Source organism: Copidosoma floridanum, unplaced genomic scaffold (assembly GCF_036245765.1).
Source record: "Copidosoma floridanum isolate Cflo_tuat_1 unplaced genomic scaffold, Cflo_Japanese_pri ptg000019l, whole genome shotgun sequence".
NCBI classification, from domain to species: domain Eukaryota; kingdom Metazoa; phylum Arthropoda; class Insecta; order Hymenoptera; family Encyrtidae; genus Copidosoma; species Copidosoma floridanum.
In genome coordinates, this window is record NW_028321896.1 from 2,580,174 (window position 1) to 2,606,067 (window position 25,894).

At 38.0% G+C, this 25,894-nt stretch overlaps 4 protein-coding genes across 5 annotated transcripts in view; 2 read left to right on the forward strand and 2 right to left on the reverse strand.

The window, feature by feature from the left end:
• The first annotated feature begins 2,448 nt into the window (after positions 1-2,448).
• Srp9 (signal recognition particle 9) lies at positions 2,449-3,928 on the forward strand. The gene is made up of 3 exons (XM_014349502.2): positions 2,449-2,673; positions 2,771-2,839; positions 3,081-3,928. The coding sequence occupies exons 1-3, from the start codon at positions 2,602-2,604 to the stop codon at positions 3,174-3,176; spliced, it is 237 nt and encodes a 78-aa protein (XP_014204988.1). The 5' UTR covers positions 2,449-2,601; the 3' UTR covers positions 3,177-3,928.
• Positions 3,929-4,270: 342 nt separating this feature from the next.
• LOC106636950 (guided entry of tail-anchored proteins factor 1) lies at positions 4,271-5,340 on the reverse strand. The gene is made up of 4 exons (XM_014349515.2): positions 5,114-5,340; positions 4,882-5,047; positions 4,748-4,815; positions 4,271-4,557 (listed from the first exon to the last, which is right to left on the reverse strand). Exons 1-4 carry the CDS (start codon positions 5,183-5,185, stop codon positions 4,366-4,368), a joined length of 498 nt encoding a protein of 165 aa, XP_014205001.2. The 5' UTR covers positions 5,186-5,340; the 3' UTR covers positions 4,271-4,365.
• Positions 5,341-8,180: 2,840 nt separating this feature from the next.
• On the forward strand, positions 8,181-11,279 carry LOC106636889 (U3 small nucleolar RNA-associated protein 14 homolog A). The gene is made up of 6 exons (XM_014349436.2): positions 8,181-8,413; positions 8,482-8,680; positions 8,751-9,044; positions 9,106-9,357; positions 9,416-10,537; positions 10,619-11,279. Exons 1-6 carry the CDS (start codon positions 8,313-8,315, stop codon positions 11,135-11,137), a joined length of 2,487 nt encoding a protein of 828 aa, XP_014204922.2. The 5' UTR covers positions 8,181-8,312; the 3' UTR covers positions 11,138-11,279.
• Positions 11,280-11,550: 271 nt separating this feature from the next.
• Positions 11,551-25,894, reverse strand: part of LOC106636888 (band 4.1-like protein 4) — a 41,152-nt gene continuing 26,808 nt past the window's right edge. Inside the window, exons 3-17 of one of the 2 annotated variants that reach the window (XM_089592912.1) lie at positions 25,130-25,269; positions 22,521-22,618; positions 20,301-20,421; positions 20,007-20,094; positions 19,462-19,578; positions 18,460-18,690; positions 17,749-18,054; positions 16,975-17,201; positions 16,644-16,722; positions 16,462-16,547; positions 15,947-16,306; positions 13,639-13,698; positions 13,251-13,563; positions 11,962-12,074; positions 11,551-11,693 (exon numbers count right to left, since the gene is read on the reverse strand). In XM_089592912.1, the coding sequence (XP_089449038.1) occupies positions 11,657-11,693; positions 11,962-12,074; positions 13,251-13,563; positions 13,639-13,698; positions 15,947-16,306; positions 16,462-16,547; positions 16,644-16,722; positions 16,975-17,201; positions 17,749-18,054; positions 18,460-18,690; positions 19,462-19,578; positions 20,007-20,094; positions 20,301-20,421; positions 22,521-22,618; positions 25,130-25,269 (2,376 nt within the window). In that variant the 3' untranslated portion in view covers positions 11,551-11,656. Of the gene's footprint in view, positions 11,694-11,961; positions 12,075-13,250; positions 13,564-13,616; positions 13,699-15,922; positions 16,307-16,461; positions 16,548-16,643; positions 16,723-16,974; positions 17,202-17,748; positions 18,055-18,459; positions 18,691-19,461; positions 19,579-20,006; positions 20,095-20,300; positions 20,422-22,520; positions 22,619-25,129; positions 25,270-25,894 lie in introns of both variants that reach the window. The other variant, XM_023389370.2, reaches the window with a different exon arrangement.

The following is a 25,894-nucleotide window of genomic DNA, read 5'->3' on the forward strand; positions in this document are numbered from 1 at the left end:
CCTTCCTTGTTTTACCGTTTTTTATAGCGGCCAGTTCGTTATACCCCACCTCCCTCCCCTCCACGGATTTGGAGCAAAACTGGGGGGGCGAGGGGGGGGTCTTCTCCCCACGCTTGCAGCGCCCGAAGGGGAGTTTTATCGCGGCTGAGTTATGAAGCGCAATTACGAAGGACGGATTTTAGAGTCGTCGTCGCTATATTTTAAACGATGCAGGGTGCGCAGCTGCGACGCGCTTGTACATATATTTTTGTACATACATACACACGCATTCCCTATCTCTCTTTCTCTAATCTCATTACGATGTACCGTATATACTTATAGAGTTGGACTATTGAACATATATGTGAGTACCGATTTTTGAAGAAAGTTAGCGAAACTTTGAAGAAAAAAAAAAAAACCATGAAAAGAAGATTTAACGAGTCTTAATTGCTCGGGCGATTAAGACTATACGTAGAGCTTTGGGAGGATCTAATTTTTTTTGCTTCTGCGAGCCAACAACTGCCCCTGCGCGGATTGAGATTTCGCAGCTTAAAGTTATATACACACGTATTGTCCCCCGATGTGTTCAGAGTATAAATTAAAACTATCCGTGTCTCCGACGACACCTTTTCAAACTGCAGGTCGCGTTTCTCGTAAATTTCGTCAAAACGCGCGAGAATGTGTGTGTGTATATATATATACATATATACGCGCGCGATAAATCAGAGAAGAGGGACGAAAAATGAGGGAAAAAGAGACAAGGAAAGGCGCAACAATAAATCCACGCCGCGGAGCGCAACGTTTGTTGTCTCCTTGTTTTTTTTCGCTCCGACTTATACACCTATAAGGTACGAAAAAAAAAAAGAAAAATTGTTATACCTATAGAGTAAAAGTCGCGCGGGTATACCTAGGTTTGAAAGGAAGGAGTAAAAAAATTCGGCGGAAAAAAAGGAGAGGAGGTGCAGGGGAGCAATTGTTGTCCGAGGAATCCTTTCCTGACGGATGCGCGCCGCGCGAGCTTGGAATACCCGAGTCTCCTTATCGAGATGCGGGGCTCGTGCGTTCCTTCGTTTTTTTTTTTTTTTTTTTCGGAGGAAAAACTCCGCGGTGGAAATCCCTTAGCCTCTCCGCGCTATACTGTCGCGGAGTTTCTCTTCTTGGCGGCAGTGCGCCTAAAACGCTGCCGATCGAGGACACGATTTTTCTTCCCCCTCCCATGCGAGTGAATTTTGAATCTTGTTTTCGCTCCTTTTTTTATTTTTTATATCATTTTAGATGGTTTATAACATGGTTTGCGAGTCGGAGTGTCATGCGAGCACGTGTTTTCAGAAACTTTCCCGTTGTATATTGATATAACTATATTGCGTTGTTTGTATCATATTGAATAAACAAATAAATATATATATGTATATGATTACTGTATCTGTACCCTCTAGATGGATAATTGAATTTTTAAATGTTTATGCATACGAGGCGCAAAAAAAAAATTTATCCTACCAAACCGAGGAAGAAACCTCTATTATATACACGATTTACATAATTATATTACTATCAATTATTGATTAATGCGTAAGCTTTAAATTTATCTAATCGAAACGTCGATTGAGTGATCGATGAACGTAAAAAAAGAAGAAAAAAAACCAATTAGAGTCTAAATGTAATTCAATGCTCTGTTGTAATTGTATGGATTCAAAGTTAATAAATCGTATCAATAAACATTACTCTGTTTGGAGCTGTAGTGGGCTTTGAATAGGAATTTTTTTTTTTTTTCGATTTTTTCGACAGTAAAGTAAATAATGCGAGCGTAAGATGTTTCCAAAGAGATAATTGTAGTTAAGTATCTTTAATTAATGTTAAGACAGCGTATCGAGAAATTCGTCGATAAAAAGTGTATCTCGTATTATCTTCTGTTCATAATACCTATTGTCTCTGTCAAAGTAAAAAGTACAGGAATAGCGAGTAAAGATCAATTTTTATGTGAGTACTTAAAAAAATAATAAAAAAAAAAAAAAAAAAACATTAAAAAATTTATTCGTACAGCGAGATTTTACGTATATATGAATATACATGTGATTTATTTATTATTAAAAAAAAAAAAATTGTTGTATTTTTGACTGATTCCCAGAAATAAAACAATATTAATCACCTAATTGGAGTAGTATTTTAACCTTCCATTTTTCAAACTACTAGCGTTCTATTTTGCAATTTAAATAATAACTAACAAAAAACTAAACGAATTACTTTGGTCTCGAGTGCTCATGATATTTATGACAATCAAAACGCGAGAAAAATTAAACAGTCATGCACTTGACCTCATCAGTATGTTTGTATCTACAGCAAGTAAAGTAAGTAAGAGACACCCTGAACAAACGACATGCTGTTGCCATCTGTTACTCCAAAATACAACCTCTACAGCTCAAGTGCACGTGCGAATGAGAAAGAGAGAGAGAAAAGAGAAAACAGCAGCAGCAGTTGCAGAAGAGGGGGGAAACTGACAACATGACAAGTGTTCGGATTTTCGGCGCATCCCTCGACTGCTGCAGTCCGTCAATTTAAACCTTTGATGTTTTAATATTATTGTTATCCCTGTGCGTATTTTTAATTAAACTCTCCATCAGCAAAATGACGTACCTGAGCTCATGGGAGGAGTTCGAAAAGTGCGCCGAAAGGTTATATTTGCAAGACCCGATGAAGGTAAATTTTCCGGAACAGCTGCGTCGTACAACCTGTTACTTGCGCTTGCTTATTGTCTGATGATTTTGTTTCATTACGATATTGTTTTCATGTGCAGACCAGGTACACGATGAAGTACTGCCATCAAAAAGGCGTGCTATGTCTCAAGTTTACGGATGACCGAACGGTGAGGAAACACTTTTCTCGCATCCTAACCTCAATGCGTAGTTGTGTTGTGATATTTGAATAAAAAGCGTGTCTTGGACATTAAAATTTTACTCATACCATTTCCTTCTGATTTAACCGATTGTGGCGATTAGTGAAAAATGTTGTTTCTTTTTAGATACTTGTTGTGTACTATCTTGTTGTTTTGAAATTATTCAGTATCTTAACAATGAAAGATTAACTATACTCATTTTCCATTGCAGTGCTTACAGTACAAGACTGAAATAGCCCAAGATGTCAAGAAGATGGAGAAATTTATAAAGAATCTTATGAGACATATGGCATCAAAGGACAACTAGACTTTCAAGTGTATCACTATCAGGATATTGAAATTATCAACTTTTCACGTGTGATGGAAAGTTGTGAACTACAATTACTGCCTCTTCATAAAAAGTGTAAAATTTACACTGTAAAAAGGCTGAGGCTCTGGTGCCCAGTGATGATAAACATGACACTGGCATATTTTTACAGTTTACAATGGTCAATCCAGCACTGTTCTTACAGTGCCCTTAAGACAACATTATTTTTTTGTAGCCACTATTAAATTATAAACATTTTAATAACTATTGTAATTGAAGAAAGTTATTATTTGGCAGCAACATTTGTTTTCCATTGTTTCATGGAGTAAGAGTACAAATGATTATGATTTAAATGTTTAATATTATTAATTGTAGCAAGTTGCTTCAATCACTTAAGTTTGCTTGTTTGTACATTATGATTAAGCATGTAATTGAAAATCAAGTTGAGTTTATTATGACTGAGAGCATTTCTTGTAAAACAAACATTACAACTACCAAGTAGCTCATCAATTTTGATATAATGTACTTTGTATGTTAAATTCTTGATTAAAAATTAGATCTTTGTCAACATTAAAAAAGAAGTATTTCTACATTATTGGAAAAAAAATTTACGTATAGAAAGTAATTACTAGTGGTTACTGTAAAATGTCAATATTACTAACAGGTAACACATAAATCTAGTTTTACTACCGTAATAAGGATGTAACATATGTCTTTATACAGAGTTTGTACGTTAACATAATAATAAAACTTTTGTGGGAGTACATACATTTTTTTTGTTTATTTCAAAGTGTAAAAATATTTACTTTAAAACGAAATGTACTTGCAATCTAATATGCAGTGTACTAAATGCATCTATCCTTAGAAAATTTACTATGTTTTGTGTTCCATACAAATGTCAATCAATAATAAGTATAATTAGTTCAATTTTTGCCAATTCCACTTGTTTTCTTACTATAAATAGTACGCCTTTTTTTTATCTTACTTTGAGAATTAAACAATTTCAAAACTGAGATGGAGACTTTCTGTTCCAACAATTTATTGTAAAAAAGCTCAAAGAACTCACGAGATTCAAAAATTGTTATCCTATCTTATTAACATGCACATTCACAATAAATTTAATGTACCTATATCATTCTTACGTTTTACTGTACAATAATTAGTATTTACATCATAAGTTATACATCTATCACGGTTCACTTGCTTTTAAAAGAGATTGCACACTTAGTCTCATCAAAATAATCCATGATGGCAAAGAAATGCAGCCTTTGACACCAGTTGGCCAGCTTAGAAACGATTCAACAGGCCAGAGGTAGCCAGTGGGAAAAATAACAACAGGTTCACTTCTATAAGAGAACACAAGGATCGTTGTAAAGATTCCCTGCAGTAGAGAATGTAAACTACAATTAGTTTTGTGGGATTAAAATTGTTGAAGGAGTAAGTACAAGATCCATTTAAGAGCCTAGCTCAAAGATTATAGGAGCTCTAAACAGCTATAAGTGTAGATGTACATTTAAATGGAATAAATTTCAAAGTTTGACCTTAAAAAAATCTAATGAATATCAACTTACGTTTAAAATACGAATGCCATATGTCAGAGACATTTTTAACTTCATTCTCGATGTTGATCTAGCGCTTACTGAAATTAAAGAAAGAAACAAACAGTTTTGCTGGTACAAGCAGCCATTTAGTATTCACTACTCACATTTCTCTTTGATGATGTCTTGTAATTTGTTACATTTTCTTTGGATTTTTGCATACTTGGAAAATTCATCGACCATTGATAAGCTGCTCATATCTTTTCTCAAAGAAATCAATTCTTTTTTCATCTCTTGATCTTCATCCGTCTCTTTGCAACACCATCCTGTGATCTAAATTATGTGTAACAAAAATTATCATGATCATAAAGATTGTTTAAAAAGTACATGCAAACTTACGAATTTGATGATAAATGCAGCAAACGGATCTATTAAACAGCTGACAGTTGCCAGAAGGAATAAGATAAGCATTTTCTTTTAAAAAGTTCATACAATAATGGATAATGACTTTACTCAGCAATAATATCCACAATTTTTTTTGCTAAAAGGTTAAATGTTTAATTCTTTTTCATCAATGTTTGTTGACAATGGCATACACTTTGGATCTGACGAAAAGTATTCACAATGACGTGTTTTCTTTTGTTAAAACTGTAACATCAATGAACATTTTAAACGCATAAAAGTCACTGCGTTAAATCCAAAAAACAAACTAAAATAAAATGACTAAGCTTAGTTAATTTGCATCGTCTTCATGCATTAGCGCCTTTAGCGGGCGATTATGGTCTCGAGTCTCGACTGTCTCGAGCTGTGACTCGCCACTCTAAAAGTTGGGTTATTTGTTTATTTATACCACTAGAAAATACATTGCAAACTTGCAAATGGCATAGAATAAGTCAACTTTTGATTGCATATGTACATAATTAGTTGCGGCTGGTTTGTAATTAATAATATGGCTCTACTGTAAGTAGTAATAGTTATTTGAATCAGCGCCATCTAGCGGTCTCAATTTTTTGGCCAAAAGTGGCTCCTAAAATTCTCAATCAGAGCAATTTGGATTAGAGCCATTTAGTCAATTATAAACCAGCCGCAACTCATGATGAAGCTATAAAGTAAAAAAATAACGATACGTGTGTTTTTGGCGGCAAGTTAACAATTTATTTTCTACCAAAAAATTGACCTTCTATGTATTCATACTTTTGAAAATGAATTTTCGAATAATTATAGATAGTTAACTTGCCGCCAAAAACACACTTATCGTTATTTTTTTACTTTATAGCTTCATCATGAGTTGCGGCTGGTTTATAATTGACTAAATGGCTCTAATCCAAATTGCTCTGATTGAGAATTTTAGGAGCCACCAATGGCCAAAAAATTAAGACCGCTAGATGGCGCTGATCCAAATAATTATTGCTATTTACAGTAGAGCCATATTATTAATCATAAACCAGCCGCAACTAATTTTGTAAATAGACAATAAAAAGTTAAAATTTTCTGTGTTACTTGCGGCAAGTTTACAATCTATCTTTTATCTGTAAATCGACCTTGAAAAGTATAAATATTCCACTTATCTGATATGGCTCATAAAATCTACTATATTTACAAAATTGCAATACTTTGGACCTTTTAGCATGAACTCATGGAAGCACAGCCCTTTAACTTTATAGTTTAAATAAACAATTAATTCATATAATACGTACATACCAAGATTTGTGTTACAGAAATCTTGAACAACGATTAAATAGATACGTAAAGTAATCAGTCGAAAAGAGACAACTGAAGAAAAAAGGCTTAAAAAAGAAGTTCAGTCACACAGGAAGAGTCTCCTAAAAATAGAGCATTGGATCTCACTTAATCAGAGAAGGTTTGGGTCTTTGTTTATTTATAATACTTCAAATTTACTTCTCTGTAATAAATGTATTTTTTATGTAATGAGATCCAATGCTCTATTCTTAGGAGACTCTTTGTGTGACTGTGCTTCTTTTTTAGGCTTTTTTTTCTTCAGTTGTCTCTTTTAGACTGATTAATTCACGGATATATTGTACTATTTACGATGCTATTTGAGACTTTTAACTTGTGCGTTGTCAAATTATTGTAATATGAAAACCTCACAATATGAATGTGTGATAAATTGCACAGTAACATATATAATATGTACATAAGAAAAAAAATATTACAGATTTCAGCGACTCAAAGTTTTTCAATCCAACATGGACCATTACAACGTTTTTCAGGATTAATCAAAATCAATTTATTATATAAAACAACTTGCTGCTTGTATAATCATCATCAATTATTTGTTAAATGTAAAACAAATAAAGCTCTATGTTTGATTAACAAATTTTCTTTATTATCCAAAATAAACACAAATCCTTAGCATAAAATTATGAATTTTCACATTCTGTATATCTGAAACAACTCTCATTAAGTGAGATCTAATGCTCCATTTTAAGGAGACTCTTCCTGTGTGACTTAAGTACTGAACTTCTTTTTTAAGCCTTTTTTCTTCAGTTGTCTCTTTTCGACTGATTACTTTACGTGTCTATTTAATTGTTGTTCAAGATTTATGTAACACAAATGTTGGTATGTACGTGTTATATAAGTTAACTGTTTATTTAAACTATAAAGTTAGAGGCTGTGCTTCCATAAGTTGATACTAAAAGGTCCAAAGTATTGCAATTTTGTAAATATGGTAGATTTTATGAGCCATATAAGATAAGTGGAATATTTATACTTTTCAAGGTCGATTTACAGATAAAAGATAGATTGTAAACTTGCCGCAAGTAACACAGAAGATTTTCAACTTTTTATTGTCTATTTACAAAATTAGTTGCGGCTGGTTTATGATTGATAATATGGCTCTACTGTAAATAGCAATAATTATTTGGATCAGCGCCATCTAGCGGTCTTAATTTTTTGGCCATTGGTGGCTCCTAAAATTCTCAATCAGAGCAATTTGGATTAGAGCCATTTAGTCAATTATAAACCAGCCGCAACTCATGATGAAGCTATAAAGTAAAAAAATAACGATACGTGTGTTATTGGCGGCAAGTTAACTATCTATAATTATTCGAAAATTCATTTTTAAAAGTATGAATACATAGAAGGTCGATTTTTTGGTAGAAAATAAATTGTTAACTTGCCGCCAAAAACAAACGTATTGTTATTTTTCTACTTTATAGCTTAATCATGAGTTGCGGCTGGTTTATAATTGACTAAATGGCTCTAATCCTGATTGCTCTGATTGAGAATTTTAGAGGCCACTTTTGGCCAAAAAATAAAGACCGCTAGATGGCGCTGATCCAAATAATTATTGCTATTTACAGTAGAGCCATATTATTAATTACAAACCAGCCGCAACTGATTATGTACATATGCAATAAAAAGTTGACTTATTCTATGCCATTTGCGGCAATATTAGATTGCGTTGATTAATTTTTAGTTAAATATTCATATACATATAGTATACCACCGAATCGCCGGAGCATCGGAGCTCGGAGCTCGGAGCATACAATGACATACACACACGTGGGTTGTGTTTTTGCTTACTTCCATGAAATATCTGTCTGTTAAAAGTTTTTAATTGTCAAATTGTGAAAAAATGAGTTCGTCAGAATTTGAGCTTGACGACAGTGATGAAGATGCAACCGACAATCATGAAAAACTTTTGGAGGCTACAAACAACCTGGACAAAGTGCTCAGGTGCGTGCAAGATTTTTAGGTTATTCCTTGTGAGTAAGAATTTTATCAAGTATTGGTTCCATTTTCAGGATACAAAAGCACCAGAGAAGTGAATTAGCTTTAGTAGATTCCAAATATCATTTGACGAAAACTAAGTATGAAAATAATGATCAAACAAAGGCTCAAGAGACTTTAAAAACATTGAAAAAAAAAGCTAAAGAGGAGCCAAAAGTTAATACACAAGACAATGTTTTACCCAAGCCTTTGGAAAAACCGGTTGCAGAGAGAGTAAGTATTTCATGTAACTAGTTTTAGCCACATTTTTGAGTTTTATCCTTAGATTGTCGAATTTTTTTAGATACAACGCATAACCGGGTATGAAAACACGAGAAAAGAACTGAATAAATGGAATGCCGTTGTAGCCAACAATCGTACTGCTGCATGTGTTACTTTTCCCTTAAGTCGATCTTCCATAAAACTTACACCTTCCAATGAATATGTGCAAAGGTATCGTATAAAATCTGATTTGGAAATACACATGGCATCCTTGAAGCCAAAAGAGGAATCTGAAGAAGAAGATGACAAATTTCAGATGACTATGGAAGAAGCAATAGAGCAGCAGAAAGAGATTGCTAAGCTTAAGGCACAAGAGGTAAGTTTTTCAAAAGTTTTTATTTTATGTTATAATCACGAAGTACTTGATATTTTTATAGAGGCATAAAGCAGTAAAAGCTAGGAGACAGAACAAAATCAAAAGCAAAAAGTTCCATAGAATACAAAGGAAAGAAAGAATGAAGAAAGCTATGGAAGAGTTTGAAAAATTGAAAGAGACTGACCCAGAGGCGGCTTTGAAAAAATTACAAGAGCTAGACAATACAAGAATCAAGGAACGCATGACGTTGAGGCACAAAAATACTGGCAAATGGGCCCAAAGCCAAAAAATTAAAGCCAAATATGATAAAGAGGTAAAGTTATTTACTTTTAATAATAATACTGAAAATAACATACACTTTTTAACGGTAGACGAGACAAGTACTAGCTGAACAGCTGGCAATTAGCAGAGACTTGACACAAAAAGTGAAGGAAGATGATAGTGATGAAGATATGGATGATGTACCACCTATACCACTGTCAAGCAGTGATAAGGAGAATCCTTGGATGTATCCAGTAAAACCTGATCAGGAAGTTACAGACTTGATCAACAAATACAGAAAATATTGCGGAGAAATAAATAAAAACGAAAAAAGTAACAAGTCATTTCAGGTATCAGAAATTTGTGATTCGACTAAAAATTCTAATTCAGTTGAGCAGCTTACCAAAGAGAGTCCATGCAGTCAGAATGGCGTAAGTGAAGTGAACGGTGACTCGGGTAAAACCTCAAGTGTTGAAGAGCAAGCACTCAAAAAGAAACTAAAGAAAAATTTACAAAAAAAATCAAAAGATAAACTCAATATTAAATCACCGAAAAGTAAAGCTGCCAAGTGCCAAGAATCAAAAGTGAAAGTTGGAACATCTAGTTGGGTCGTTTCAAATAGTTCAGATGCACCGATTCCCAAGAAAGAAAAAAAAGTTCAAGGAAAGAAAAAATCGTTCTTACTGTCTGTAATGAAACAGAATTCGGATGACGTAGATGATATTGACATTGATGAAATTTTTGATGTTATGGAAAATAAGGTACAGGAATCCCTTAACAAAAAACTTGCCAAAAAGAAACGTGAACTCGAAAAAGAAGAGAAAAAGGAAGAAAAGAGGAAAAAGAGGAGAAAAAGTGATAATAATGTCAATGAACTAGAAAAGCTTGGTTTGAAAGGCCAAAGGATTCAAAGGCCGTCAATTCAAAAGCCCATTGAAGAGTCCACAGGTTTAAAACCGCAAGAGAACGACTCAGAACTAGCAAATATAACAAGTATTACTGAATTCAATAAAAAAGTAACGTCTCAGCCAAACAATGCTGAAATAGATCCGCATAAATTTATCAACATAAAGCCGAAACACGTGAAAACTGTAATACCGAACGAGATTAGTGAAGCACACGATGCAATGGATGATGAAAGTGAGCCAGAAGAAGATCAACAGCAAATAATTAGTGAAGCTTTTGCGGATGACGATGTGGTGGATGAATTTCGACAAGAAAAAAAAAATCAGGTTGGTGTCTAAAACACGAAGTGGCATTAAACTTTACTGTCTCTTATAATAACTCCTATGTTTGCACTTTTATTGTTTCAGATTGAAAACTCGCAGCCGGACAATGTGGATCTGACACTACCAGGCTGGGGCAGCTGGGGTGGCAAAAATATTCAAATACCAAGTCGAAAGAAGAAACGTTTCATTCTAAAGTTTCCGAAAGCCGAGACTCGTAAAGACGAAAACAAGGGTGACGTCGTGATCATAGAGGAAAAGAATCCGAAAATTAAGCAGCATTTGGTCAGTGATCTGCCCTTCCCCTACACGAGCGTCCAGGACTATGAGGCGAGCTTGAGAGCACCTATAGGTCGAGAATTTGTACCTGAAAAAACATTCAGTAAGCTCATTACACCTGCTGTCAAAACGAGGATGGGGGCGATCATCGATCCTATGAGCGAGGACATCCTTGTCAACATCAAGAGTGATCTGAAGAAAGGAAAAAAACTCGCAAAAGAAAAATTGAAAACGGTGAAAAGCAATATGAACAGCAAGCCTGGCAAAATAAGTAAAGCTGGCAAACCAAACGTCAGAAAGAAAGCTCAGAACGCCATCAAAGCGTGAGATTTTCATGTAAATATGAAAGTGTGGAGTATTTGTTTGCTTATCAACTAGTTTGTCAAAGTTTAAATGTAATTATGTTATTCCATAAAGCATTAATTCGTTGAAATGAATTTTTTTCCTGTTTAATTAAAAATACCTTCAAATTTGTACATTTAATTAGCATCTACATTTTTAAATAGATTTTATTTTGAAATTATACATTTTCTGATGGAATAGTTTGTTTAAAACGATTTAAAAATAATGGAAATATATTTTTCACATTCAAATAGTAATTGTTATTTACAGCATAATCCAGCATTTAGAAACATGATGAGTAAAATAAATAAATAGATTTTGCAGCCTTACAAAAGGCATAACATATGCTTGTATTAACTTTTGTATGGTTAAAGAAATAATACTTTTAGTGGGAGTATACAATTTCTTTTATTCTTCGAAATGTAAAAATGTTCATTTTGAAAAGGAATATACAATATGTGCACTTAAAATACAACAGCAAAGATGCACCCATCCTTGGCGAATTTATTTAGGTCTAGTCCGTCGTCTTCGAGTCAATGTGCTGCAACAAAAAATTATTGCAATTTTTTATAATTACTTTACAACGTCGTAGATAACATAGAAATCACATTTGCAGCAACCGGTAAAAGAACAAGGCCAAAACCTATCTTACCGATCTCATTTGGTACCACAACTTGTCTATATAGATGGTAAGTTTTTAAGTTTTTATTATTTGCCAAAGACTTGTAGATTTATTAATTGACGGTTATCAATAAAATTTTTCAGTGCGATTTAAGTGCCGCACCAACTTGGAACTGAACGATACTTACGATATAATTGGTTGCAAAACGGCATCCAACGTTGCGTTGCTGTTTGGCAGATTCTGCTTGGATGTATCAGAAGGAAGCTTATAATATCCATCTTCGTCTAATTGTCTTTGCGTCTATACGGGTGAGAAAAAAATTTGCTTTACTACAGAGCGTTTTGTCTTAAATACGTGTTTGATACCACAAAAAAAAATTTTTGAGTACTTAATGAAACTTTATCAAGAAAGATTATTGGGAGAAAAAAAATATTTCTGTACCATTAAAAAGATTTTCGTTAAATTTGCAACATCGTTTGATGATGTGGTTAAATGATTTTGTTGTTCATTTAGTTTTGATATTCGTAAGCTTCTTCTGATCACTTTATAATGTTTTTACAATTCATAAAACGAGAAATTTGGTTGTCGTACAATAAACAACCAATGATAACTTTCTTTTTATTTAATAATTTTTTTTTTTTTTTTCTAGCGATTTGCGAGAGCAAAATGAATTATGGAAAATTGAAACTAAACAACAAAAATATCTATCCACATAAGCAATTGAAAAATGCCTCGAACAAATTTTTTTTTTCGCTTCCTGTTTCTCAGTTACTAGGTTCTGTCAAACTATTAAATACTAACTGAGCCCCACGACGAAAAATACCAATAATGAAATCTACTTGTACATTAAAAAAATTAATCCCAAGTGTAAAAAACAGGTACATCTAAATAAGATAGTAAAATCATCCCCCTAATATTTCATCCTTAAAATTGAAAAGTCCGATTAAAAATGCACTCCCATGCTCACGCGTTCGTTTCGAGTAACGAGATTAAAATATATATTTCGCGTGTCATACTACAGACGAAGGGAGATTTGAAAGGCAGCACGTACGCACACCCGTTCCCTCGAGAATCGTCCTTTCTCGGGGACGAAAACTTCATCAGGCAAAAACCTCCCCGACACGACTGCGATTTCTGATTTTTTAGCGCATCCCCAAACAAAATGAAACGCCACGCGTGCAAGGCACGATGTCACGTTTTTCGATGTATTGAACAAAAAAAAAAAAAAAAAAAAAAAAAAAAACCAGCCAACAAATTGTACACACGCGTACACGGATGTGATATTAAATTGCAATCCAAGTCGCGCGCGCCCGCGTCCAATGTCTATACAGCTCTGCCCGGCCTAGCGTGAAATCACAAGTGTCGCGCATCAGCGATTTTCCGGCGAACATATTCTAATTTCCAACCTGCAGCTTCCACCCCCCTCCCCCCTGGAAAAAAACTACTTTGAAAAAAAAGAAAAAAAAAGGCTCGTACAACGCGTGAGTGCTTGGTACTGTCGGCCGAGCTCGAGCAGCAGCTGGAAAAGTCCTGGGTGGTGCTCTCGCCGAGGCCACTGTCGGCGTTGGCGCTGCTGAGTACCGGCAGCCGGCAGGCGCTGCCGCCTCGCGCCAGTAAACCGCCAGTGCTGCCAACGCCACCGTGACCAACTCCGACGATCGACGGCGAGGGCGAGCCCTTTCTCGAGGACGATGAGCCGTAATAGAGCTCGTGCCTACTGCCGTGCAGGTGGTGCAGTTCGGTCCTGCTGTTCATTCGGCCCGACATCGCCGTTGGCACGTGGTGCTGGCTACCTGCGCTGTTTACCCCGTGCTGGTGATGGCTGTGCAGGTTGGATGATACCCTGGCGCTGGTGTCCTGCTGCTGTTGTTGGCTGCACTGGTACACGCTTCGCCGATCGCGTTTCACCGAGAAGCCCACGGCTCTGAAATTTTTGGTTCATTGCAGGTGGGGAGCCTTGGCTTTTTCTCTCTTCACGTTTCACGTGTCGAGCTTATTCGCGGTTTCGATTAGATTATTGGGTAATGCATGCGTGGACGTACTTTTTGTCGAGCTATTTTGGTATCAGTGGATTTTTTTTTCTTAAGGAAACCTAAATGCATCCCAAATCACTCTCCACAAAATATTCAGGACCAGATTTTAGTTTTTAGAGCTACTTGTAAGATGGACAGTTTCAGCAAAATCCAGATATTCATCAAACTGCATGAATTTGCAACTCATCAATCGAGGTACTACCATCATTTAATACCTATTCCTCAAACTTTTTTTACTTTGCCCCAAGGTAAATCCGTGCCTGAATATCGAAAATCAATGATTATTCAATGCAAAAACTAACACCAAAAAGTTAAATTAAAATCACACTTGTAAAACACACTTATGCTGCTTCCAAATAAGAGTTAATACACAAAAGCTAAAGACAAAACGTTTATATGGACAAAAAGTTTTTCAATCATATTCATTACTTAATCAATTTCTAAAAAGTTCGAAGTTGAACAAATCTCGCTTTTTTCGATGATAAAAAACAAACCGATCGTATCGATTCGAATGAAAAACGAGATCAAAACCATATTCATCGAGCCAAGCTTTGAAAGACTTTTTTTATAGTTACACGTGAATAAAAGAGAGATTTGATCGAATCATTAAAACTTTCAGGGATATTTCAATCAACTAATCGAATGAAAAAAATGAATACGCAAACGTATAGGTACGCCGTTGCAGGCAATAATCAAAGTGTTTTATTTGGGGATTCGTGTAAAATGATTATATATATATGTAAATAAATACCATGCTTGTTTTAAATAAAAATAAGATGAATAATCACATGCTTGAGACCAAAACAACGATACATACATGCTGCTCGTACATGATCTTTGTTATCAAGAATTAAAAAAAAATTGTATGAAAAAATTAAATTTATTATTATTGTTATTGTCATTACAACTAAGTATATATAAGCATGCACTTGTAGTTTTCGCTCTCGCGAGTCGAAATAAGTATTGTGATTAGCACCATTCACATTAATATACATTCGATGATGAACTTTTACGTATATGTATAATATTTATAAATATCGTGATCACTATGAAAGTATCACAAGCTCATTAGTTTGATAAAAATTGAAAATATTCATACACCCTAACAAATGTCGATGTACTCGAATTATCGATAAAAATTGACTCAATAAAGTGTAGATATTGTGTATAGTTGTGCAAAATAAACCTAATACGAGGAAAAAAAAAATCTTTGACACTCTAAAAATATATACGTGCATCCGTTTTTTTTTCTTTATAGAAATCTCATTTAACAAAGAAACTGCGGCCCCCACGTAGGTATATAATTAATGACTCGGAGCTATGAGACCACGTCCACAGGTCTCCCACCGGTGCGAAACAAAAGCGAAAAAAAAAAAAAAAAAAAAAAAAAATAGTTAAAGCCGTATCATAAAGCTTAAAATGAAACTCGAGATTCATAATGTCGGAGTGGTGGGGGGAAGGGGACGGGAGGAAAGGGAGGACGCAACTCGAGTATAGCAATATTTTTATCAAAGCACCATACAGGAGTGTGCACTATATACGACTCTTGGCGCGGCAAACATTTCCACGGTCCGTCGGCCTCCTGTACAGCTATTTTTTTCTTTTTTTTGTTTTATTGTTATAATAATTAAGAGAAAAGAAATAGATTCTACCGACACACAGTTATACATATAAAAAAAAAAAAAAAAAAAAATTAATAAACAGTGGAAAGAGCGAGGATGACATTCCAAGACAGAGTGTGGTATCAAGACAAAATGGACCAATTAAAAGTTATAACGATCACCGTTATAAAAGGCGCGTACTTATGAAAAATAATGACGACAGTACAGGGTGAGCGATAAGGAGGAGAAGGGGTAGGGGGGTGATAAGACATTCTCGTTATACTAAAATAGTGAGTTGGCAAGACCACAATGATGATGATGATGGAAGAGAAAAAGGAAAAAATGAAGGGAGAAAACAGAAAGAAAGAAAGAAAGATAGAAAGAGGAAAATCTAAAACATTAAACAATGACTACGGAGCCCGTGTCGTCCTCCACCACCTGGGGATGACTGTTCTGCTTGCAGGCAGTAGCAGCATTGGCGACGGTAGCGGCGCTCGTCTTGAGATCATCGTACCTAGGCTGGCCCGTTTGGGTCGACGCCGAGGACGCGCACCTCTCCGGCTCGTCCAGTCTCGAGTTGCTGCTCCTCAATTGGGCCAAAGACCCGGTACAGTAGCTGCCGTGCGACAATTGCTGCTGACTCTGCAGCTGGTGATTCTGTTGGTTCTGCTGTTGCGTTTGTTGCTGCTGGTTCTGGTACTGCGGTGGCACGGGCTGGTAGTGCTGTTGCTGTTGATGGTGGTGAAGATGCTGCTGCTGCTGCTGCTGCTGCTGTTGTTGTTGCAGCTGCTGTTGGTGGCGGTGGTGGGCCAATTGGGACTGGACTACCGTGTACGCGATCTCGCGGCGCTGCTGCTCGCTCATGCCCGAGGTATCGACCAAACTGAACTCGAGGTGTCTGTAAAGCAAAGGCCGAGGCAATACGCTCGCTTTACCATTTTTTTTTTTTTTTTTTTTTTTTCAAACAAAATACTTTAAGCGAAGTTACACATCAATTGTGTAGTGTCTACTCTTGAATAATATATAATTTTCTTGCAAGAGGGTAAATCTTACTTTCTCAGCTCGTCGGGCAGTGGATGCTTCGAAGACGGACTTCGGTGTTTGCTTCTGTGCCTTCTCCTTGGCTCAGTCGTGCTTATCTGTATATTGACAAAGCCATTTTGTGATCGATTTGCCAGCAATGCAAAATAAATGTTTGACAGGTGTCATCGAAATTTATAACAATTCATACTCACAACGGCTCTTTGGATGATTTCGCCCTTTCGTCGCTGCGCTTCCCGCCACTGTGGCGCCGAGTCGACCATTTCGTGCCTACTGCGATTTTTAATGCACAAAAAAAGTCACAATCGCACAAATAGATAAGTAATTTTCAATGTAAAAAATCAAAGGGTGGACTTGATTTATTGAAATTGATGCGAGATCAATACTGATTGCGTGTATTGCAATAAACTTTTTAACTTGAAGGATAGCAAATGAAGTCGTTATTGAATGTCACGTGAAACCGTTTAGGTAATGAAAAAAGGAAAAAGGAAATTTGTTAGAAAAGCAAAAGTGTGCAGGGTGTACCTGGAGTGTCTCGAGCTCCTGTGTCGCCGTCGGTGCTTCCTGTGTCCGGACTTTTGCGTGGAGCCGCGCGACAGCTGGGACTCGCAGTCCGAGTGTCGGTTGTGCTTGCGGTGACCACGACTGTGGCTGCGCCGGCGATGGCTGCCGCCCCCTGTGCCCCGGCTGTGACTGTCCGCCGAACTTTGACTCTCCACCGAGCTGCTCCTCCGGTTCAGCCGACTGAGGAGCTTAAGGGATTTATTCCCGCGTGCGAGCTTATTTATCGCTCTTTTGTACCCCCCGTCCCACCTCGCCCCGCTCATTGCAACCGGATTAATGGACACGGTTATTATATTTTTCCGGGGCGCCCGCGCGGCTTGTTTTACTCTTTTAATTGGACGATACCGGGAACGTTGGCGGAAAACGGATGATCCCCCGTGGATTGTCCCTTTTTCTATTCTATTTTTTTTTTTTTTTTTTTTTTAAGATTACTAGATCACTTTAATAATTTAAAAAACACGTCATCTCAAAGTTATAACACCATTTGGGACTCACGACTTTACGCGGTTATTTTTGTTCTCACGTTTATTCCGAAAAATGTAGGTGCAATTCCTTTGATGCTAATAAATATGGGCGTAAGGACGGCTTTTTTAAATATCATAACGTTGAGGTTTGTTTTTCAAAATGCACCGTAACTTAAATCAGCCGCGTTTCAACGGGGCAATGAAAAAAAAAAAAAAAAAAAAAAACCCTTGCGGGGGAAAAAGAAAACGACACGCATTTGTGGGCACTTACAGCTGGCGCGGTCCCGCAAGACCTGACGGATCTCGGGCTGGACGAAGTGTACAGTCCCCGGGGTTGGCTCTGAGTCCACGGGGCGCTTCTCGTGCTCCTAGGACTGGGGTTGTTCCTCGATGCCACGCTACCCCCGTGGGCCAGGCAGTTCTGGCTCTGTACGATCGAGCCCTGGATGGCTGACTGGCCACTCGGACCCTCCACGAAACCCGCGACCATCTCCTGGCCTTCGACTACCCGGCGCTGGGCTCTCCGACTCGGCATTCGCTGGAAGCTCGGCTGCACCAGTCGTCGCACATTGTTCGACTGGATTTTTTTTTTTTTTCCCCAAATCAACAAAAAAGTGAGATTGAAAAATGACTAGGATAATGGTAAAAAACACAATTACAGCGGTCGCTGACCCGCGCGAAAACTGAGGCGCTCTCGAGTACTTTTGAATACATTGAATATATAGTTGGCTTCGATGGGCTTTTGCTTTTAAATTTTTCCAGGTCAAACATTGTAGTTGTTTATTTTTCAATTTGACAAAAAATGTTAAGCAACGACAAATTATCGTGTTTTTATAAAATAAGAGCAATTGACAGAGAAAAACATGCGGATGTCAAGGACGCGTGAAGTTTTTCTTGAGCTAAAAGCGCGACCAGTACTGTAACATGGGACGATTGGCCGGATGCGTTTGTTTTTCGATAGAGATGCAGGAGAGCAACGTACCTGTAGCTGCTTCTCGGCAAGCGCTGAGCCCGCGGTCATCGGCGGACTGTACGAGCGAAAACGCGAGTACTGGCTCAGGGGTGGTGGTCCCGTGGCCATCAGCCGGAAAAACGCCTGGTGGTCGATGCAGCAGCGGAACAGGTGCCGGCAGGCGCCCCGCGACGGCGTCTCGAAGCCGTGCGTCCGGTCGGCCGAGTTCTTCTCGCTCACTCGCAGCATGAAGTACTTGCCCTGCGCAACACGTTGTATTCGGCATATGTTTTATATGGTTACACAATTTGTCTTGGCTCACGCGCTATATAGGGATCTTATAGGGTTTCACCGGGTGACCGTGCCTTTGTTGCTTTGGTATAGTTTTTTTTTTCCTTTACGTTGCACCGAAGCGCGAGGAAGTTTGGCTCGGTTGTGATACGAGAGCAGAGGTGTGGCTTTTTTTTTTTTTTTGGGTTGTCGAGACACACAAAAGAGAGGCCCCTCACGAGGGAAGCTATTTTCGGGGCGCTGGACGGTACGGGTGGTGCTTTCTCGCTCACGCTCTACTCTGATTTCGCGGACGGAGTCGAGTGTCAGGATGTCTGGGATTTTGCTTCGGGGTGGCTACGGGCAGTATTTTGGCGTAATCTGGTGAGCGGTGGGATACATTTCTGGGGTTTTTTTTTCTGTTTCAAAAAACTTGTCTCTCATTTGTCGCTGTTGAGCTTGAATAAGTTCATTGTCCCCGGATAAAGTTGTATTTCAAAGAATTTTCCATGTATATCATTCGTGAAACTGGTACTAGGGAAACATGATTTTTATGTACTTGTAATGGATTTTTCTAAATTTGTTTTTGATTTCCTTTTCATTTTTTTAAAAATTTTGAAGTCAACTTAATAGCCCAAACAATTTGTGCAGGGGACGAAAAAAAAAAAAGTTGGTACACTTAGCAATGACTCTTCCCAATAAATGGCCCCCCTTTGCAGTCCTATATATTATTACGAGGCAGTAATTTGAGCAGAAACTTGCCTTGTGATAGATTTTGTTGATGCGCGGCCAGTAGTAGTTGCCAACTTTGGTCTTGTTCCTCAGAAGAATAATACCGCTTGGCGTCAGCCCGAGAAAGTACTCGACGCAGTCCTCTCCCTTTTTTTTTTCGTCCATTCCCCAAACACGCAGAGTGATCAGTTTGTTTCAAGAAAATTAGCTGATTGATATCACAAGTGAAAATAACAGCCAAACTTGGGCACATAATTTTTCCATTTTTTTTTTTTTTTTTTTTTTTTAACTATAATTTTTTCCTAATAATGTAATGCGTTATTTATGCTAAAAAAATTGTTTTCTAATTACTACTTATAGTACAGTATTTAAAATTTTTTTCGTTGAATGTAAAAAAAAAACATTGTATTGTAAATAGTAATGAATGAAAAAGTTTTTCTGCAAAAATTATTCCGGATAAAAAATTTTCTTCCAAAGTATTTATAAATCCATAAAATAATAAGTTGTGCCCAAGCCAGGTATTTTAAATCTCGAGCAAAAAAAGGTATAAATGGCCAAAAGGGAAGTGCACTCACCAGCACCGGATGTAGATCGACGCCGTACATGTCTAGCCATTTCACTTTGTCCAGGTAGTTCAGCTCGGCGGCCGATGGCAACTGTCCTCTGGGTATCAAAAAATAATTTGTTTTTTTTTTTAACGAGCAAACAAAAAAAAAAAAAAAAAAAAAAAAACTAAAACTAATTAAAATTTGTCGTCTAAAGAGCTTCCCTGTAATTAGCAAAAAGGAAACGAGACGAAGGAACAATGGGGATATCTAATCATCGGAACATAGGTAGACATATACAATGAAAGCAGAGTATCGACTTACACGAGTGTCTTGTGCAGCTCGACGATCCGCGCCTCGAGTTCGGACGTCTGGTTCGAGAGAAACCTGAACTCGGACACGTAGCCGTAGGAGTGACGCCTTGGATCGTAATCACCGAGCTCCGCTGGAAAATATCCATCCGTATAGCGTTATCATCTTTACTCTTCGACTATTTTTTTTTTTTTTTTTTTTTTTTTTTTTCTGACCAAACGAGCAGCTTCTGCCTTTACACTGCGAAGCGAGCGTATCGGTTGCAATTTATCCACGCCGCTCTCTCGGCTCTTCCAATTATTTACCCAAGTCGGTACGCATTGTTCTTTTCGTTGAAGAGAAGTCTTTCTTTTTTTTTTCAATTTTTTTTTTTCTGTACTCGTCTCGAAACTAGTAGTATTTGTGGTATTGTTTTTAGAAAAAAAGTCAAGGGTTGTCAAAGATAAAATGTAATAGTAATTTTAATTTCATGCTACTGTCACACATAAGGTCAATAGTTAGTGATTTGTATAAATTGTTTCTCAACTGATCCACTAAAATACATCATTCGTTTGGTGTAAATAAAATTTCACGATACTGATACGAGGCAACGTTTAAAAAAAATTTTGTATTGAAAAATAATATCTTTAATTTAATATTTTTAAATTTAAGTGTTCAATAAAAGCTTGTATTAATATTTGTGATTTCGTTAAATCTTTATTAATACGAAGCTTACAAGAAGTAAGCATTATGAAAACGGATCAGCAAAAGAAAGAAAAGTGATCGTAGACAATAAAAAAGACAAATCTAAACGGCAGAGACTGTTTTCGTTTTATTGTGTAGAACAATGTCAAAGTTGGCATTTGCGTGCCTATACTAAAAATATTTATTGTATACCAACCCTTGCATGTATAACACCAAAAGTTGCATAAGAAAAAGAAAATGAACCTTCTTATTCATTGAATCTGAATCATAACCGAAAAATTTCCTCTAGGAGTTAAAAAAACAATCCACCAAATGAAATCCAGAGATAAAATGTAAGACACTTGGCCGTAAACGCCCATCACCCAACAAAACTCAAACGAGGCAGCCGAAAAACGTGTTATCGGATAACGCGAGAAATACTCTTGCGTTTAGACGGTCCCCAACCGCCCCGATCGGAGTCGCTGCAATATCGTAAAACGCAGCTGGGAGGAAAAAGAATGGGGGTAAAAAACGTCGTAAAGTCCCAGCTTAATCCGCGGTACACAGGGAGACTCTCCGGCGATCGGCGAAATTCAATTCCAGGGTGCAAGTTACACAGGACAAACGGTATGTATAAATACGGCAGTATCGCGGCCGGGGAATCTCCGCGAAACGGCCGAGATCGGCAAACACGCCGAACGGAGCTAGCCGTATATATACACATAGGATATAGAGAAAGAAAGGGAGGTAAACATAAAGCAGATTAGAAAAAGCTCCCTCGGCCCATTACTCCCCGTGGAATTAGACCGAGTGCCACAGAGACAGAGTTTCCTTATCTGTCCACCGCAGAAAGACACATCAAGAAGTCAAGACGACGGAAAAAAGCTCAGCGAGACCATCATCTTTTTCCCGACGCAGTACGGATGACGTATGAAATAAGTACAGAAGACGGGCTGCTGCCGCGGTAGGGAAAAAAAGGGCCGAGGTGCATTACCCGTATCTCGCGGACGAGATTCAAAGTCCGCGCAAATAGAGATAGACTCGTATGTTTGCTGCGTCTCGTAGCTCAAAAGGGGAAGCCCCTCGTCGTAGGCACATTGTATAATATGTGCACAGGGCGATGGGCATTGGAACAAGACGCGGGGGTTGGCAAATTTTTCGTGTCAAGCGAGCTGATGATGATGATGGCCCAGTGCGCTCGGAGACTCGTCTCCGCTTATTTTCCGAATGAGAGGTAAGGCTCGCGAGTGAAAGGCTTGCTCGCGACTGTGTAAGGCTGATTGACGTTGCCGAGAGTAAGTACTTACATTACCTTTTTTTTCGGGGTGTATTTGCAAATGAAGAGCCGGCGTGGGTTCTGAAAGATTGGAGATATGAATGTTGCAAGCTCTAATCAGGCCCATCGCGCTTCGGCTAATGGGGATTTGTACGAGACCGGAGAGAGAGAGAGAGAGAGAGAGAGATGAGGGGATTTTTGTGTTTATAGGGCGGATGGAATTGCCACTGGTGCGTGCGCTTGGCTGTTTTTTTTTTTTCCTCTTGAAAAGTATATAGTGTGCGTGTACTTACATTGAACGACGTAGGCGCCGAGCTCGGCTGCGAGGTCGAAAGACACCGGAAGTCTGCCCTGGAGTATGTCCTGTTTGACTTGCAAGAAGAACTGATACCTGCAAATGAGACGCGTGAAATGTTTCTTTTTTTTTTTTTTCTGATTAAATAACAGGTTTTTTTCTTTGTATTTCCGTGCTACTTGCAATTTTTACGCGCGTGTACAAAATATTTCTCGTGACACGGATTTTAATAATATTAAACACCTCATCGTTGCGTTGCGAGTAATGAGATGTAGTTGATTAATGTTGTTATGACTTGGGGCTTCGAGAAAACTGTGATGCCATCTGTCTATACACATGTATCAGTACCTTAGTATGTCCTCAAGGCCTCACCCAAAAAAATATTATTAATTGTTTTAAAACACGTGTCTCATATAGTGTTAGTTGAAAATAAATATTTAGCGGATGGATTGTTATTAATGTCTATTTGTTTGAATGAAACAAAAATCAATAAGGAAATGTGGTTAAAGTAATTGAAATGTCGTAATCACTCAACGTGATTAGAATTTAATTTAATATTGATTCGCACAAGTTTTTTCGTTTCGAAAAATTTCTGCAATGGATACCTACGTGCACGTGCAGTAAGTAATGTTATATTGATGATGTGCCATAGGAAAAAAAATCTATCCATCTAGTAATTTTTTCCGTCGAAAAGTAAAATAAAAGGGCGAGCGAAACATGCAATTATTTTACGAATTCAAATAAAATCCGAACTGTAAAGCGTTTCGTATTCCAACGAATTTTTTTTTTTTTTTTTTTTTTTTTAGTCACAGAAAAAGCAATTACTCTGAAAGATGTGCAAGAAAAAAAGAAAGAAAAAAAAACTCTCACGTATAACGATTCGCATGTAGTTAAAAAGTTCGCGAAATGCGAAAAATTTTTTCATTCGCGCCGAGCCGAACGTCCGATACAAAAGCTCACAGTTATTGGCTCCGACTATTCGTTTTGAAGAATTTGACGGTGTGGGACGGACGAACGCCAGCAGCTGCACTCGACTGGTCTTATGAGCTTTCCTCGCCCTCCCGATCTCCGTTTCTCGGCGCATTTTTCACGAGCCGATCCAACGCATACTTTTCCGAAATCACTTCTCCCCTGCATGGATTCCAAATTAAAACCCGTTATTCGTACGCGTAGGGAAAAAAAAAAAAACGCGAAATACGTCCTTCGTTCACGCAATGGCATTTATTTCGTTGCATACATTCGGATTCCTGTATCCATGAAAAAGCTATTGATTCAAAGCCATACGTTTGAAAAAATAAATAAATAAAAGAAAAACACAGAGGGCTTCGAACCCGAAATCGCTTTTATCCATCAGCCAAAGTCAATACGCGAATTTATCAGCGGTGCGTGCCAAAAAGAAAAAAAAAAACTTGTATATCGTATAGAGAAGTATGATAGCAAAAACAAATAGTCCCTTAAAAATACCCGCGAGCCTGGACGAATAACTCAAAATCGAGCGCAGAGATCGGTAACATTTGTCAGTGACATACGGCGGGGATTCTCCGAAATCATAACTTTCGAGGTATCTCTATATGTATACCGGTAAGGGAAGTTTTCAGTCCGAGGAGCAAATAAAACCAACCCGTACATGATAAATATATTGATGAGGATGGCTGCACAACGTATCGATAGGAACCAAACGACGGAAAGGAGGTGGTATAGGTAACACGAGTGGGTCGGCCTTGTAATTTTCATTTTCGACTAGCCGGCAGGTAATCGGAGAGCCAAACTTAATTGCCGGGGGTCCCTTGGGTACGGCCTTGGGGCGCCGAGCTCCTTGGCCCTCCTCCCTTTTTTTTTTTCCTCTCTTGTCTGCCCAATATATATGATGCGTATACCTCGTCGGCGCTCCAGCCTCCTATGGATCTTGATTTTTCAGACTTTGAGAGCTTATCGGCCCGAAAAACAAACGCCATCAGGCGCGAATAATTACGCGCACCCCCACGCTGTCGCACGCGCCATAATTAATTCGAGTGTACTCGGGATACGCGTATACAGTGTATATATATAATATATGGTATGCGCGTGTATGAAATCCATCGCGTATGGGTACACGCATAATCGTTCAGAGTTGCGGTGCACAAACATACGGAAACCATATATATAAAGTACAAATATGTATCGCGTGGAGCTAACGAGAGCAAAAAGGGATAGGGATGGCAGGGGTGAGGGAAGGTAAGGTCGACCCGAGAAATTTTTCATTTATAATTAAATCCCACCCCCTTCCCGATGTAGAGAGCCTCGATACCCCATGTGTGTGTACATATGTATGGGGAAAGCGAAGGGGGTACATATATACACGCGGGAAGTACAGAGTCGATGTACGGCCGATTCCAAAGTTCGAATTTCCGTGGATATATATTCTAATTATAGATTTTTCTTTTTTCTTTTTTTTTTTTCTTCTGAGTGCACCGACTGTGTCTCGCCGCGAATTAATTAAAATCGACGAAGCCAAGCAGTGGCTCTCGCAACGCGTGTGTGCATATTACATCAAGTGTCGGGCGATACAATGACACGTGTGCGTGGGCGTGTATTTTTATAAGTGTGTATACGTATATGTACGAGTACCTGGTGATTTCCTCGATGAGCTTGCAGGGGTCGGCCGCGTAGAACTTGACGCAGAAGTAGAGGGTGTGAGCGTCGGGGTTGAGGTCGCCCTTTTTCGGCTTGAGCTGCTTGCCAATCTTCTTGCTCGGGTCGAGCCATTGCTGCGACGAATAATTTCGTTTTCGAATTTCATGCATTACATAATTTCACGTTTTGATGGATCTACGAGTATATCGGTGTATTATACCCACGTAGGCATACACTCAGCGAATTCAATTAAAAAGGGATGAAATTATACAAGAGAGAGAGAGAAAGAGAAGGAGAAAAGGTCGTTCGCAGGAAATTGTCTAATTAAACGCGAATGGAGACATTTGCCCGTCTCTGATGGCCCTCCCGATCCTCCTGACGTATATATGCATATATATATATGGAGTATGGATATTCATCGGTGCTCAATTATTCACACGTACCTCTGTATATATATATGTATTACATCAATGTAAAGTCCATCCGAGAGTTTGGTCAAATGTCTATATATGTATATATTGTGGATTAGTCTGCCAACGCGCTGTCGCGGCCCTCGGGCCGTCGAGAGATCGATTTTCAACAAAATTGACAATTTACTTTCGCAGGCAGACGCTATTGGTACACGCCCCCACCTGGCACTCGTACTGCTCGTCGCCACGTTATTATTTACGACTTAGCAGTTTGTCACTTTTCAATTTGACGATAATAGACCGGCGTTTGAGGGAGACATATATTCTGTACGTCACTCCGGCTGTCAAC

What these genes read in the sequence shown, in the direction of transcription:
- Srp9 (XM_014349502.2), top strand. Translation starts at nt 2,602, where the DNA reads ATGACGTACCTGAGCTCATGGGAGGAGTTCGAAAAGTGCGCCGAAAGG. An exon ending in ATTTGCAAGACCCGATGAAG is followed by an intron (nt 2,674 to 2,770) that starts GTAAATTTTCCG and finishes TTTCATGTGCAG; the next exon opens with ACCAGGTACACGATGAAGTA. An exon ending in AGTTTACGGATGACCGAACG is followed by an intron (nt 2,840 to 3,080) that starts GTGAGGAAACAC and finishes TTTCCATTGCAG; the next exon opens with TGCTTACAGTACAAGACTGA.
- LOC106636950 (XM_014349515.2), bottom strand. Translation starts at nt 5,185, where the DNA reads ATGCTTATCTTATTCCTTCTGGCAACTGTCAGCTGTTTAATAGATCCG. An exon ending in AGACATCATCAAAGAGAAAT is followed by an intron (nt 4,816 to 4,881) that starts GTGAGTAGTGAA and finishes CTTTAATTTCAG; the next exon opens with TAAGCGCTAGATCAACATCG. An exon ending in ATGGCATTCGTATTTTAAAC is followed by an intron (nt 4,558 to 4,747) that starts GTAAGTTGATAT and finishes TCTCTACTGCAG; the next exon opens with GGAATCTTTACAACGATCCT.
- LOC106636889 (XM_014349436.2), top strand. Translation starts at nt 8,313, where the DNA reads ATGAGTTCGTCAGAATTTGAGCTTGACGACAGTGATGAAGATGCAACC. An exon ending in AACCTGGACAAAGTGCTCAG is followed by an intron (nt 8,414 to 8,481) that starts GTGCGTGCAAGA and finishes TTCCATTTTCAG; the next exon opens with GATACAAAAGCACCAGAGAA. An exon ending in AAAAACCGGTTGCAGAGAGA is followed by an intron (nt 8,681 to 8,750) that starts GTAAGTATTTCA and finishes GAATTTTTTTAG; the next exon opens with ATACAACGCATAACCGGGTA.